This window comes from Onychomys torridus, chromosome 2, assembly GCF_903995425.1.
Source record: "Onychomys torridus chromosome 2, mOncTor1.1, whole genome shotgun sequence".
NCBI classification, from domain to species: Eukaryota; Metazoa; Chordata; class Mammalia; order Rodentia; family Cricetidae; genus Onychomys; species Onychomys torridus.
In genome coordinates this window covers 46,808,843-46,823,212 of record NC_050444.1, presented here as the reverse complement: position 1 = coordinate 46,823,212, position 14,370 = coordinate 46,808,843, and the positions used below count along the sequence as shown (strand labels likewise).

Genomic DNA, 14,370 nt, shown 5'->3' with positions numbered 1-14,370 from the left:
GGGGAGGGGGACAATCCCATGAGGCCTTATGTGTCAAGTTTTTGCCCAGAGCTAATTTTCATAGCTATGTTATAAAACCTGAAAAATAGAGGTTTATAATGGAAATGCTGACAGACTCTTAACTATAGCAGACCGAATGGATATAATTAAAGAAAAGCTTTCAGCTATACCTACTCACAAATGAAAGGCTGCCATTTTTATATTAATCTCAAATAACAGCAAGAGAAAACGAGAAATGTGATCATAAAGGAAATGTACAATACTAAGATGACCGACAGACCTATTTGACTTTTAGAGTTTTAAACAGAGGCATTTAGTTAACATAACCAAGTCAGTATTTTTGCAATGCTACTTAATCAGCAATAAAGATTGCTCTGGTGAGCCATCAGCTTCAGTTAGCAGAAAGTGACATATGAAGTTATTATTGCTTAACAGCCTAGAGGGAGCTGCTTCTCCCTTTAATCAGTAATCTTAATTCTATAATTTCTGTCATACAGTTATTAAAGTTTCCTAGTCAACACACACACACACACACACACACACACACACACACACACACACACAGACACACACGCACCTGCACATACATTTATGCAAGGGCTGGTACCTTATTCCCATCTGAATTTGAAAACAGAAGAGATTGTTAAGGTAAAGTACTTCATCCTTTCCCTTGGCCAGGGATGCAGCCAAGAATAAATATCATCAATCTATGTAATCCATCTTCCTTACCTCAATCAAAAGTCAAAGAATTTAGCTTTGTTCTCAGCTCTAAAACAGGAAGAGCCGGTGCCTATTCTCTAACTTTTAAAAACTATCCAAAATGTTCTGAGCTTTTCTATAATATTTTTAGTAGACACAGTAATTCAAGTATGGCTACAAAATGTTCTTCAACAAAATTATAGACTTGTATTAAAAAAATCAGGAACAAATCTCCATGTTCAGATTACCAAAGGACTTCTTTTTAAAGTAAACAATGACATATGATTTGGGGGACTTACACCAAATATTCCAAAGAAAATGCTTGTCTACACTGCCAGTATCTATCTTGAAAGTGTTAAAATGAAAATATCCACGTCACAGTCTTTTACATATGCTGTGATCAGTTTAACTGCAGATGTGCACAAATTACTATCCAGGGTTCAGAAATGTACAAGTTAACACACCCACAGTGTAATAGCAGTATGGCCATGCTGTTCACACACTAGCCTCAGACTCCTTTCGACGCTCTTCCCTTTTTGACATCAGTTTTATATGATTTTTAAGTTCTTTATGGCATTTGTTTTCAGTTACAGTTCTAACACAGTGGTTAAGAGTGCTTCCCAGAGGGTTCAAGCTTACAACTAATTGCCTGTTAGCTCCAGCTCAGGCCTCTGCTAACATGTGCATACACATATTTTTTTTAAAAAAGGAATTTTATAAAAAAGTAAAAAGAAAAAAAAAAAAAAAACCTGTTTATGAGAAACTGTTACCAATGAAGACATCTGTGTCTTTTTCATAGGCTGGTCTAAAAAATAAACAGCATACACATGGGACATACATACAGAGGCACATACCTTGCTCCAGAGTACAACAAACCTCCAACTCAATCCAGAACCAGTTAAGAACAATTACTATCATCAATGTAATTCTGCTTCACCTATGTTTGGGTCTGCTTTTTCCCTGTATCCCTTACAGTCTTCTCTGGGTTGCAGAACAGTACTCCAGTTAAGAGACAATCACAGCTCACAAGGTACAATGGTATTTGCTCTGCTCATGACCTTAGGCTGTAGGCCCGAAGGAAGAGGTGCTTCTTGCCTTTGTAGGTGACCTCTTAAAAGGTAAGGGAGAAGGTACAGGGTCCCGTTCTGTATTTGTGAGTGTATTTCCTCAATTTACCCTAATAAATTTCCCTAACACTTCTTAATCAGACTGCTGTGGGCTTATCACATTAATAAGGTACTTTTAAAGCAGTATTTTTATAACTCTTAAAATAGTCTGGCTTTAATGCTAAAATAATTTACTTATTTGAATTTTAAAGAACAGAATTTTTGTTTCAGTCACAAAAATGAAATTGTGGCTTTTGATGTGACCCCAATAAATCAGACAAATATTTTGTTAAATGTACTTTTACATGTCTCCATGCTTCATTTTTGAAACTTCAAATTTTGCTTCATTTCATAAACTGCAAAATTACTAAAACAAGACAATCAAATGCCTCTAGTAAGCAACTATTCTTTATTCAGTAGCAAAAAAATAAAAAAATAAGGGCTAATTCAGATATATACACACAATGGTAATTTCAGTTTTTCATATAATAATAGATTTTCCTTATGAAAGTACTTTCCACTGCTAAACAATACACAAGTAATGCCATTAGTTTGACTATGTGAGTAGGGAGTACAGCATAAGAAGCTGCTAGTGCAGTGCAAGAAGCCAGTCTTCATTCTGAAATTTAATAGGATAAACATGTCTGTAATTCCATTTTAATCTACAATAGAAATGGAAGAGTTAATAAAGAAGATAGTGTTTGTAAATTGTAAATCTTTAAAAGATACAAGAATTACTTTGTATTCCTATTACTTTATTTTTTATGGCTTATTTGTATGAGTGTTTCGCCTGCATATTTGTCTGTGTACCATGTATGTGCCTGATGTCCATGTATGTCAGAAGAGAGCATCTGATCACTTCAACTGTAATTCTAGATGGTTGTGAGCCACCACGTGGATGCTGGAAATCGAATTCAGGTCCTCTCCAAGGGAACAAGTACTCTTAACTGCTAAGAAATCTCTCCAGCCTACCCAGTATACTTTTACAGAATTACTAAGAAAAGTTTCAGTAAGGAAATTCAAACAAATATTAATGGATAACGATCAAGTAGAGAAAAGAAAAATCATTTAAAAAAATTTTTAGCTTCCTGCAAATTCCATTTTTGAAGTCTCTCCAAGCTTCAAAGTAAGCTTTGTTCCCCTTCTTTTGTGTTTCCTATAAATTCAGAGTTTTATTTCTTAGAAATATTTTCTATGCAATTTTCTACAGTGATCTAAACATGAAAATGAAGAAAACTCAATAATATCCATTCACATACAAAACTCAGTCTTAGAAGTTAATTTGCAGATATACTTATTTCAAGTACACAGATACATGCATATATAAAAATGTTAAATAAAGAGTGCTATGAAACTGTGCTGGGATACCTTGCTCAGCAGTGATACAATGGGGAGGGGCTAGGCTCTCCTTCAACTTGGTACGCCAGACTTTGTTGACTACCATGGGAGGCCTTACCCACTCTGAGGAGTAGATGGGGGTAGGGTGGGAGGGAGGTGAGGAGGTGGGAGAAGGGGAGGGAAGAAGGAAGGACTGGGGTTGGTATGTAAAATGAAAAAAAAAATTAATAAATAAATATATTTAAATAAAAAAATAGAGTGCTATGATAATAACAATGGTAAATAATATAAATTTCATCATAGGGACAGGGCGAATAAAGCATGCTACATCTGTAAAATGAAACACTAAGTAGTCTTTAAAAAGAATTAGGTAGGGCTCCACACACCAACATAAAAAGTTGCCCAGAAAGTACTACGCAAAGAGAAAAAAAGGAGGTTTTTAAACAAAAACCATAAATGCTTCAATTGTCTAACTAGCAGAAGGCCCTGAAATGTTCTCAGGAATCAGAACTATCTCAGTATTACTGCTGAGTTCTGCTGTGGGATATCTTGGTGAACTGCTAGAACTTTAGTAGCATGACGGCCTCTACCCACTAAGTGTGAGTGGTAGCTTCCCAGTTGTGATAACTAAAAACATTTGCAGACATTACCAAATATCCCCTGAAGGACAAACTCACTCCTAGTTGAGAGCCACTTAACTAGAGTAAAGGAGACTTAACACATCTACTACATCCTGTTCACAAAGCAAAGATAATTTCTACAACACAAGGAGATTGCTAGAGTAAGAGTATTTACAGGTTAAGAACTGTTCTTAAAAACTATGTAAAGCCAGGCATGGAGGCACACACCTATCATCCTGGCACTGGGAAAGAGTTAAAGGAGTTAGAGGAATAAAATGAAGATCCAGGCCAGCCTCAGTTACATAATGAGCTTGAGGTCATCCCAGCCTAGACTCTGTCTTAATCCCCCAAGACCACCTCCCTCAAATCTGTTCAAAATAAAATTATTTAGGATTAAAAGGTACTTAGTCATCTTCAACAGAAAAGCAGAAAAATAAATTATGCTACTTTCTTTGCTTCTTCAAGATGCTGCACAACTCTTCCCTTCCTTCTTACTCCTAGGTTTTTAAATCTTACAAGGACAGTAGTTCCCAATTACCAATATACATCAGAAGAATCTCCTCCCCTTTCTTTTTTTAATATTAGACAATCATATTTAGACAAATTAAAACTAGAATGAGAAAGTATTTTCCAGTTACGCTAGAAAGCACAGGGCAATGCCACTCGCTATTTATTAAAAAATGAATAAATAAAATGAAATTAGCCTTTGTTAGATAAAACAAAATCTATTAATACATTCAGCAACCCCAAAAAACATTTTTATGCAAAGATCCATAATTAAAGGTTTTTATTATGAAAATGGTTATTAATTTACTTATCTGTCTATCCACACATCAAAAGTATCTGAGAATTTTTTTTAACATTCTTGCTTGAATATTCTTAACACTGGTGAGGTAAGGAAATAACTACTGATGAAACGCTCTAGTTAAGCATAAACATATAAAAACTAGTGGCAATTAAAAACATAAATCAGGATTAAAAAAAAATCAAGAAAGCTACAAACTGGTATTGCTTGTTTGAAATTTTTTAAACTGACCTTCTAAGGGTAATATTAGGAAGAAGGCAGTTTCTACACTATCTGCAGATATGACCTCAAATAAAATTATACATATTAATTATGTGAATTTCTTTTTATTTGTTTGGGGATATATGCACATGTGAGTGGAGATGACAGAGAGTATAAGAGCCCCTGGAGCTGTGCTTACAGATGTCTCCAGTCCTCTACAAAAGTAGTATGTGCTCTCAACTACTAAGCCAATTCTCTAGCCCCTAAAACCTATTTCTACATACAAGTTCTAGCCAACTTTTCAGCAGCAGTGACCACACAATGATATTGAGAACACATACTCAGCTGAGTGTGGTGGCTCACACCTTTAATCGCAGCACTTAGGAGACAGAGGCAAGCATATCTGTCCTGAGGACAGCTGGAGATACACAGAGAAATCCTGTCTCGAAAAACCAAAAATAAAACAAAAAAAGGCACCCCACATACTCGAAAAGTAAAAAAAATGACATAAATACAATAAATATTAAAACTTTAGTTTGTATCCATCATTAAGTTGTGTTCTGAGTATATCTGTAAATTAATATATCTGGACAATTTGTATGGACCTAGAAACTTAAGCCTTGTGTAAGTTATTTCTATTATAAACAACATGTTTATTTCAGAATATGCACTCAGAAGGAAATACTTGAGGCAGTTTTGAGATTACAAATAATCTTTCAGCTACAACTTAAAGACTTTTTTTTTTTTTTTTAAAGAATACAATGTGGGAGGTAGAGAGATGGTGAGGAGGTAAAAGTCTTTACTGTGCAAACTTGATAATCTGAACCTGATCCCCAGATTCTCTTAGTGAAAGGACAGAAAGAACGGACCCCTGAAAGTTGTGCTGTGGCCTCCCATATATATGCCACAGAACGTGCATGCCCCCTCATCCACTCTCTCTAATAATAATAATAATAATAATAATAATAATAATAATAAATATTAAATTAAATTAAATAGTACACTATAGCACAAGCCTCCCTATGGGAACAAAATTCCACAGGCTTCTCTGAAAGTCACTCAAGGTCTTGCTCAGACTCTTTTGGTAATGAAAAACTTTTCAGAAAGGCAACACAGAGGGGCGGTCTAAATGTAAGGCTCTAGAATCACACCAGGGCTGCTTTCAGTTCCCTTTCGTTGCCTATGTTTCATAAAAACTTTCTTGCAAAGAACTACTGTTTGAAAACTAATGATTTATGGCAATGTAGTAGAAAAATAAGATCTTTGGTCTACACTTGCATGTAGGTATGTCAAAAGTGAAGCTTATCAGCACGTTGTGGTAAAACATACCTGATTCTGGCCAGAACAGCTTGCAGAAAGCTCAGCACTGTCCTAAGTTCACATTCCCGACAGGCTCGCAGTAACATGCTAAATCCATCATTGAGAAGATGCTCATGAGAAGGATATAAGCAACAGCTGGTCTCAAATACTTCTTGAACACCATCAATATAGATGGAAAGAAGAGTCCATAGAGTATGTCTCTGCACCATTTCTTCATTCTTAGATATCAAGAATTCCTTTGCTTTCTCTTGGAACTCATGTGACAATTTCTCAGCCCAAACACCTATGTCCAGATTTTTCTGTGCATACATCAGGAGGAATGCCATCTGTCCCTTCCAAACAAGGGCTCTATGAGATGCCATGGAGGCAGGCCTGAGGAAACGAAGGAGCTCTAAAACATGGCTTGCTACATCTTCTATCTCTGCAACAGCTGCTAACAGTAGAAAAAGACTGAAAAAGTTCTGGAGGCCAACTTCAGTTAGTTCTTCCATCCTTTTTTGATGAAATTTAGAATATATTCTATAAAACATGAAAATTAGTATGATTATTTCTTTATCTAAAATCTACCATTTAAAAATACTTTCCTCCAATATTCGTGACACAGTATTATTACAAGTTACACCTAACTTTATGTGTGTGGTGCATGCATGTGCTCATGCATATGGGCACATGTGTATATAGGTTGCTTGTTCACACATACAAATGGAGGTCTGAGGTTAGCATCTGGTGCCTTCCTCAATTGGACCCCACTTTGAGACAGTGCTTCTCATTGAACAGTTTATATTTTCTGCTAGTCTAGCTAGCCAGTTTGCCCCAGGGATCCACTGTACGCACTACCTCTCAAGGGCTAAGATTGTGTAGCGTCTGCATCTACCCAGTGTTCACACAGATGCCAGAAATTCGAACTCCTATCTTTTATCCATTGAGCCTCTTCACCTTGATGTTGCCCTGTCACTGTTTCTACTTCCCACTGCCCACTGACATAGCAAACTATCACAGATTCAGCTTTTCCCAAAAACAGCAGAAATGCTCTTTTCCTATGATACACAGCTTTTCTGTTTGACTTCCATCATTTTCTTACTTCCTGGCAAATAAGACAGAATATATGTTATAGCTTGAATTTCAAAATGTCCACAAAAGTCAGAGTTTGTTCAGTAGTAAAGTGCACTAAGGTACTTGCATCTTAAGGAGAGAGGCTAAGAGGAACTGGGGCACTTGCTGAGACACCAGCCTCCTGTTACTCTTTAATTTCTGTTCCCTGACAACAAGATAAGTGGTTTGAGCTCCGCCATGTGATCTCAGCAGGATGTGCTGTCTCAACCAAAGCGACAGAGTTAATGGATCATGGACTGAAACTCTAGAACCATGAGCCAAAACAAACCTTTCCTATTTAAAAAAACAATTCCCTCAGGCATTTGTCACAGCAACAGAAAACTAAGATATGCACTCTTTTAAATACACTCATATACTCTTACAGAGATTTTAACTGAACAATGTTTCAGAACTTTTCTTAAGTATTTTCCCTCCACCCTTCAGAAAAAGTTGGTTTTATTTTGTACCTTAGGAAAATTCAAGGAGGTAGGTTATTTTTTCCCACATTAAAAAAAATTATGAGTGCTCAAATACCTAAGCCAGCCATTAAGAAATTTAATCTTTTATCAAAGCTACTTAGTATAACCTAATAGCTTATGTACATTTCCCTCAACACTCAATGGCTTAGAATTAGAAAGCAGTTCATCCTGATTTCCTACTCATGGATTGCTAAAGTTTTGAAGTTTCTCTACTTGGTTGTTAAGGACATAAGATAATTAAAGCAACAGAGATTGACTGTTCATTTACAATGTAACTACGTAAGAGCCAATATGCTCCACAAGTAAAGAAAGACCTTTCTTCCCCTACTATCCCCACTATAGTGGTTAATTCATAGTACTAGCCTATTAATGTTATTAAGTGAATTACAGTAATTCCTAATTAATGGAGTTATGAGTATTATGACTTTCATAGAAATACATAAGTTTGAGAAGTCTTGCTGGTCCTGAATTCTATGTATCTAAGGATGACCTTGAGCTAACAATTCTCCTACCTCTCCACCTCCCAAGTGCTAGAGGGGTACATTACCACATTCAGCTCATCAAACAATTTTTGAAAACATTTTATCATAAAGATAAATATTTTTCTTCCCCAAAGTTCTTACCCAACAAAATGAGGAAGTACCAGATGGTGCTTTCTATATAAGAAAGGCTTTAAAAGGGGGTTTCCATGTAGTCATGGAAGTTGAAAATGAAAAACAAATAGATTATATCCATTAAACAAAGAAAACTCACACACACACACACACACACACACACACACACACACACACACACAGAAGAGCAAACTAGGATGCAAAGTGGCAGACTCAATGAGAACACTACAGAGCCATTCTTCTAGCTTCTGGTCAATTCCATTTAAGGAAGCAGCATTGAAACCGCTGGGTTCAAAGATCAAAAAAACTTCAACCAAGAACCTAATAGCTACCAATGTACCATGAAAAGATTTTAAAAATTACAAAAATTCTATCACTTTTAATAAACTAAAGCAAAGGATTATATAACATCACAATTAATTATGGCTAAAATTGTTGCTAGAATTCTCATTTTCAGTACTGATTAGATGAGTAAGAAACTGAAACCCTCTAATTCATGGATATTAAGTTTGTTCCTCATTAAAACAAACTGGCAAGACAAAAAATTTTGGCAACCTAGGTTACAGAATACATTTTAAATATACAAAGACTCTAACTACAACTTAAAAATATAAACAGCAAAACTTCCAAATGTACTGGTGAACACTTAGGACAAAGAAAAATACTGTACAACACATACCTCCCTTTAACTTGTTTCCAAGGATGAGGGCCACTGTTCTTCATTGCTTTCTTAATGACTTTTGCCAAAATGCAAAGAAAAATGATGTAACTGCTGCTGGATTTATACAGGTCAGGGTCTTGCTTATCACAACAACAGGTCTTCACCATTGTAAGCATTGACAAGGGTGACTTCATCATATTAGTAAGGCCTTTCAAAGGAAGCCAAGAAATACTGAAGGAGCTATTCTAAATAAAAAATAATAATAAAAAAAGCACAACATAGCTGTTATAGAGGTTTCCTAGTAAATAAAGGGAAAGCTGCAAATACTAATTAGCTTATAAAAGTTTGATCCATTGTAATTATATTTTTATTAGATTGTAATTATCATGTATATCCCAGAATTACAAAAAAAAAAAAAAAAAAAAACACAAAAGAGACCATGAAGGTCTTCAAATTTTGTATTTTCCCCAAAATGTGTTTTTAGCAGTTGGTCTGTCCAAAGATGTTATGAATGACCCTTAAAACCTATTTATTCCACATTTCCCAATGTTTCTGTCATGCCATTTAATTTTTTGGATAAAGAACACTTAATATATATTCATTATACAAAACAATGGACTTCATTATGACATTTTCATATATGTATAGCATGTTATATTAATTATATTTCTATTGCTGTGATAAAACACCAAAATCAAGGCAACTTGTAGTAGGATTTATTTGCCTTATTGTTCTAGAGCAGTGGTTCTCAACCTGTGGGTTGCAACCCCTTTTGGGGGTCTGAGGTCCAAAGACCCTTTCAGAAGAGTTGCCTAAGGCCATAGGAAAATGCAGATATTTACATTACAATTCATAACAGCAGCAAAATTACAGTTATGAAGTAGCAACAAAAATAAGTTTATGCTTGGGGGTCACTACACCATGAGGAACTATATTAAAACGTCACAGCATTAAGAAGGTTGAGAACAACTGCTCTAGAGGAATAAGCACCTACCATGTCAAGTGCGACAGCAAGCAAGCATGGTGCTGGCGTAGACACTGAGTACTAACAGCTTGAACCACAAACAGGAATTAGAGAAAGAGAACTGGGAATGGGCCCTGTCTTTGAAATCTCAAAGCTTGTCACTAGTGACAAGCTTCCTCCAGCAAGGTTATACCTCCTAAACCTACCCAAACAGGCATCACCTGGGAAACTAGTATTCAAATGCCTGAGAATATGGAAGGTATTTCTCATTTTCACCACCATACACGTGTTGGATCCTATAGTCGTTCCCCTTATTGTCCTCTTTCCCCTATGACTAGGCACTTGGTCATCTCATTTACTTTGATGCCTTTTTCTGATAAATTTAGATTCCATGTATGATAGAACACATGAGACATTTGTCTAAATCTGGCTTATTTTACTTAACATGATGATGCCAGGTTCTATTCATTTCCTCCAAATTAAAATTTTCTTATTCCTTATGGCTAAATGAACTCCACTGTGTATATACATCAAATTCCTTTATCCAGTTTAATATAAGCCACTTTTCATAAAAGCTATGTATAAGATTACTCCTACATCTTCTTAATGGTTTATTTCCTATACTTGTCCTTTTCCTCCCTACTTTGTTTTGTTTCATTTTCTATTCAAGAACTTTTTTAATGTCTTTTCCTAGTGAGCACTTTGCTGATGCAAATGTTCATACAAACAGCCATGCCATTAGTATCCACCTGTGTATAAATCCAATAAAGATGACATTCTTCCCACTGTAAAGTAGACTACTTTGCCAATATACTTATCTTTACAGTGTCCTTCAAGACCTGAATTTCATCAGCATTTTGGATGAACACAGACCAAACACAGTACTTCTGTCTCAGGTCTTTGCATAATGGGAAAGAAATAATCTTTCCCCAAATGTGAAGAGGGGCACTGGAATGCTTTTATGGTATTTCCTTTGGTTGGATCACAAAGAGAATGAATTTCATTTGGCAGCTGCCACTCAAAGCAATGGCCACAAAAGAAAAGAGTCCATTCATCTTCTTACAGACATTCTGGCTATTACCTAACTTGGCTATTGTGAATAGTGCTACAATAAATATGCATGTACAAATGTCAACCAAGCATATATACCATTTCTTTCTTTATATCAGGTCATTAGTTGTACAGTTTCTGTATTCCTTTATAGTCACTTACCAACTTTTTTTTGTTGTTGTATTTTTTTTTTATTTCACTGATTTTGTTCTTTGACAATTTCAGACACATACAGTGCATCCTATTTATTCTCACCTCTTCATTTAACTTTCTTTGATACCTATCATTTCAGTACATCTGTGTTCCTTCTACAGCTTGACCACATTAAAGGTTTTGGCTGGAACTTACTATTGGCAGTACTGAGTAGCTCCTATTGCATTTCATAAAGAGACACACACTTTCTGTAATGTGAAGATTGGTCAGATTGTTGGCCAACCTACAGTGATTCTCAACAGCTTCTTATTGATTAAAAAAAAAAACTAATATTTATTGTCTAGATGCCTTATTTCCTTGCACGTACAAAATAGTGATTTTATAATTGCAGCACTTCCTAATAAATCAGTTTATTAGAAGTGAGGTTACTCTATGCTTTCATGTTACTCTTTTTGTTATGTTGGAATTTTCATTCTCTGGGCAATGGAGATACTTCAAATTGGATTATGACAATGCTAACTTAGTATTTCCCAAGCCTTCTATGACAGGATACTCCTGACTCACGTTCGACACATTTTGTTTTAAAAAGCTGTCGTTTTTCCAACCAGCCTATATATTTCACACAAAATTTCCTCAGTTAATAAACTCTATGTAAAAATAAAAATTTGGCATTTGCTGGAATACCTTCCATTACCATTTTCTATCCTAAGAAATAAGTTCTCTATTTATCCTAAATTTCAAACATCCTAAGCACCCTATTCTAAGCTCACAAAAGTAACTAAGGTCTTTAAACTTCTTTGAATTTTTTTATTTTCCCAACTCTTCCCCTACTTTCTAAATCCAGTTTCTCTTTTAGTTCTCAGCCACATTATTTGGATACACCACCACCACCACCACCACTACTACTACTGCTGCTGCTGCTGCTGCTGCTGCTGCCACTACTGCTACTGCTACTGCTACTACTACTAATTCATCTGTAGCCCATCTATTTACATAAACAAAACTGTCAAACACTATTCAATGTCATAGTGTAGCTTTCCAGTATTTCTTGAATAAATCAGAATTCAATTGTACATCATCTTCAGCCCTTCAGATTACTAGTCTATCCAGACTCACGTACCATCTCTCCAACTAGTCATCTAGTCCTTCCAGAAGCACCACAACAGGAATGGACAGTACTCTCCTAGATTTCCATGCATCTCTTTACACTGCACCTTCAGCCCAGACCCTTTCAGGACTAGAAAGACCCCAAGGCCAAGTTAAAAGATACAATCTTCTAGGTTCACAGAGGGATTAACAACTCCTTCCTCTATGGTGCATAATATTTTAACTTTTTCCTTTTCAGTGTGCATGTACTGTATATACATACCAACTAGCTTAAAAGTTACTCGGGTACTAAGATTGTTTCTTGTGTGGACAACAGTGCCTATTAATTTTTCTTTTTTTAAGAGGCAGGTTTTCTCTTTGTAGCTTTGGATCCTTTCCTGGAACTCACTCTGTAGCCCAGGCTGGCCTTGAATTCACAGAGATCTACTTGCCTCTGCCTCCTGAGTGCTGGGATTAAAGGCGTGCGCCATCACCACCAAGCGTGCCTATTAATTGTGTCAAAGCACAAGCATTACAAAAAAATAAATGAGGGGAACTGGAGAGATGGCCCAGTGGTGAAGAGTATTTGTTACTCTTCCAAAGGACCCAAGTTCAATTCCAGCATCCACATGGTGACTCACAACCACCTAGAACTCCAGTTCCAGGGTATCTGATGCCCTCGTCAGGTCTCTGAAGACAATGCACACACACAGTGCACAAACATACATGCAGGCAAAATACTCATACATATAAAATAAAAATAAATTATGCTTAAGTTTAAAAATTATTTTAAATTTATAAATGAAGATTTGTAATTTGTATAATCCTATACTTCTGGTTACTCTGTTTACCCATTAAAGAGAAAAGGAACACTAAATACTGACTCCATATGCCAGATCACTACAGACAATGTTTGTGAAAAATGAAACCACTTGCAAGCCACATCCTACTTCAAACAAAAATTAGTATTTAAAAAACTTCACAGTTCACATAATTAAATTATAAAATGCCCCTCAAATATCATAAGCAAGTTTCAAATTTCTAGAGCAAATCCATATTCTACTTACTTACCAGGTTCTTACTATAATATTCCCATAGGATGGTGACAATTGAAATGTTTGGCTCCCAGAAATCACACAGTGTCAAACAACAGTGAAGATACATTCGTAACTGTTCTTCTAGTATACTATCCTAAAAAAAGAAATAAAAACCTCAAGTCATAAAGAAATAAATGGCTCTAATAATGTATCATTTGATAATGTGCTGAAAAACAAAGCACTAAAAAGAGTATGAGTATGTATCACCAAATCATGGCCATTCTCAATCTTCAGAATACAAGGTCTGACCTGACCTAAAGGAAACAAAACTTATTAGCATCTTCAGATAATGGAAACTCTGTAATTCAGTTACTTAAATCATAGAGTAGATATCTGAAAACTGATGTCAGAAACCCAAAAAACAAAAAAGAAATCCAACTAAAAGAGTATGATAAAATCTTGCTGTGGATATCACTCTGTATAAATAAAATGCTGATTGGCCAGTAGCCAGGCAGGAAGTATAGGCAGGACAAACAGAGAAGAGAATTGTGGGAGGTAGAAGGCTGGGGAGGACAGACACCGCCATGGCAAGAAGGATGTAAGGTAATGGTAAGCCACAAGTCACGTAGCAAAGTATAGATTTATAGAAATGGGTTAATTTAAGATAGAAGAAGTAGATAACAACAAGCCTGCCACGCCATACAGTTTGTAAGCAATATAAGTTTCTGTGTGTTTACTTGGTTGGGTCTGAGCGTCTATGGGCCTAGTGGGTGAGAGAGATTTGTCCTGACTCTGGGCCAGGCAGGAAAACTCTAACTACATAATCTAATAATTAAAATGCACAAAAAATTCAGAAAGCTTGGTCATACTTAAGAATTTAACCATATTATTTCACAGGATTATATTTGCTCTTGAAACACAACAAAACAAAAAACACACAGGATTGGTGCTGGGAAATGACAGAGTTGCTGAGCATTGTCTAACTTTCAGCAGGGCCTAGTACAAAGAGGGAGAGAGGGAAATTATTAGAAGACTGAGAAATGGCTCAGAAGGTAAGGACACTTGCTGCCAATCCTGACAACTTAAGTTTGATCCCCAGGACCCACACAGTAGATAGAAGGAGAGAACTGACTCCTGCAAGTCAT

At 35.9% G+C, this 14,370-nt stretch overlaps 1 protein-coding gene across 5 annotated transcripts in view; it reads right to left on the bottom strand.

The window, feature by feature from the left end:
- Mms22l (MMS22 like, DNA repair protein) overlaps positions 1 to 14,370 on the bottom strand; it is a 117,019-nt gene that overhangs the window by 67,898 nt on the left and 34,751 nt on the right. For all 5 annotated transcript variants that reach the window (XM_036180145.1, XM_036180147.1, XM_036180146.1 and 2 more), the window contains exons 12-14: positions 13,260 to 13,379; positions 8,954 to 9,180; positions 6,099 to 6,608 (exon numbers count right to left, since the gene is read on the bottom strand). In XM_036180145.1, coding sequence (XP_036036038.1) covers positions 6,099 to 6,608; positions 8,954 to 9,180; positions 13,260 to 13,379 — 857 coding nt within the window. The remainder of the gene's footprint in view (positions 1 to 6,098; positions 6,609 to 8,953; positions 9,181 to 13,259; positions 13,380 to 14,370) is intronic.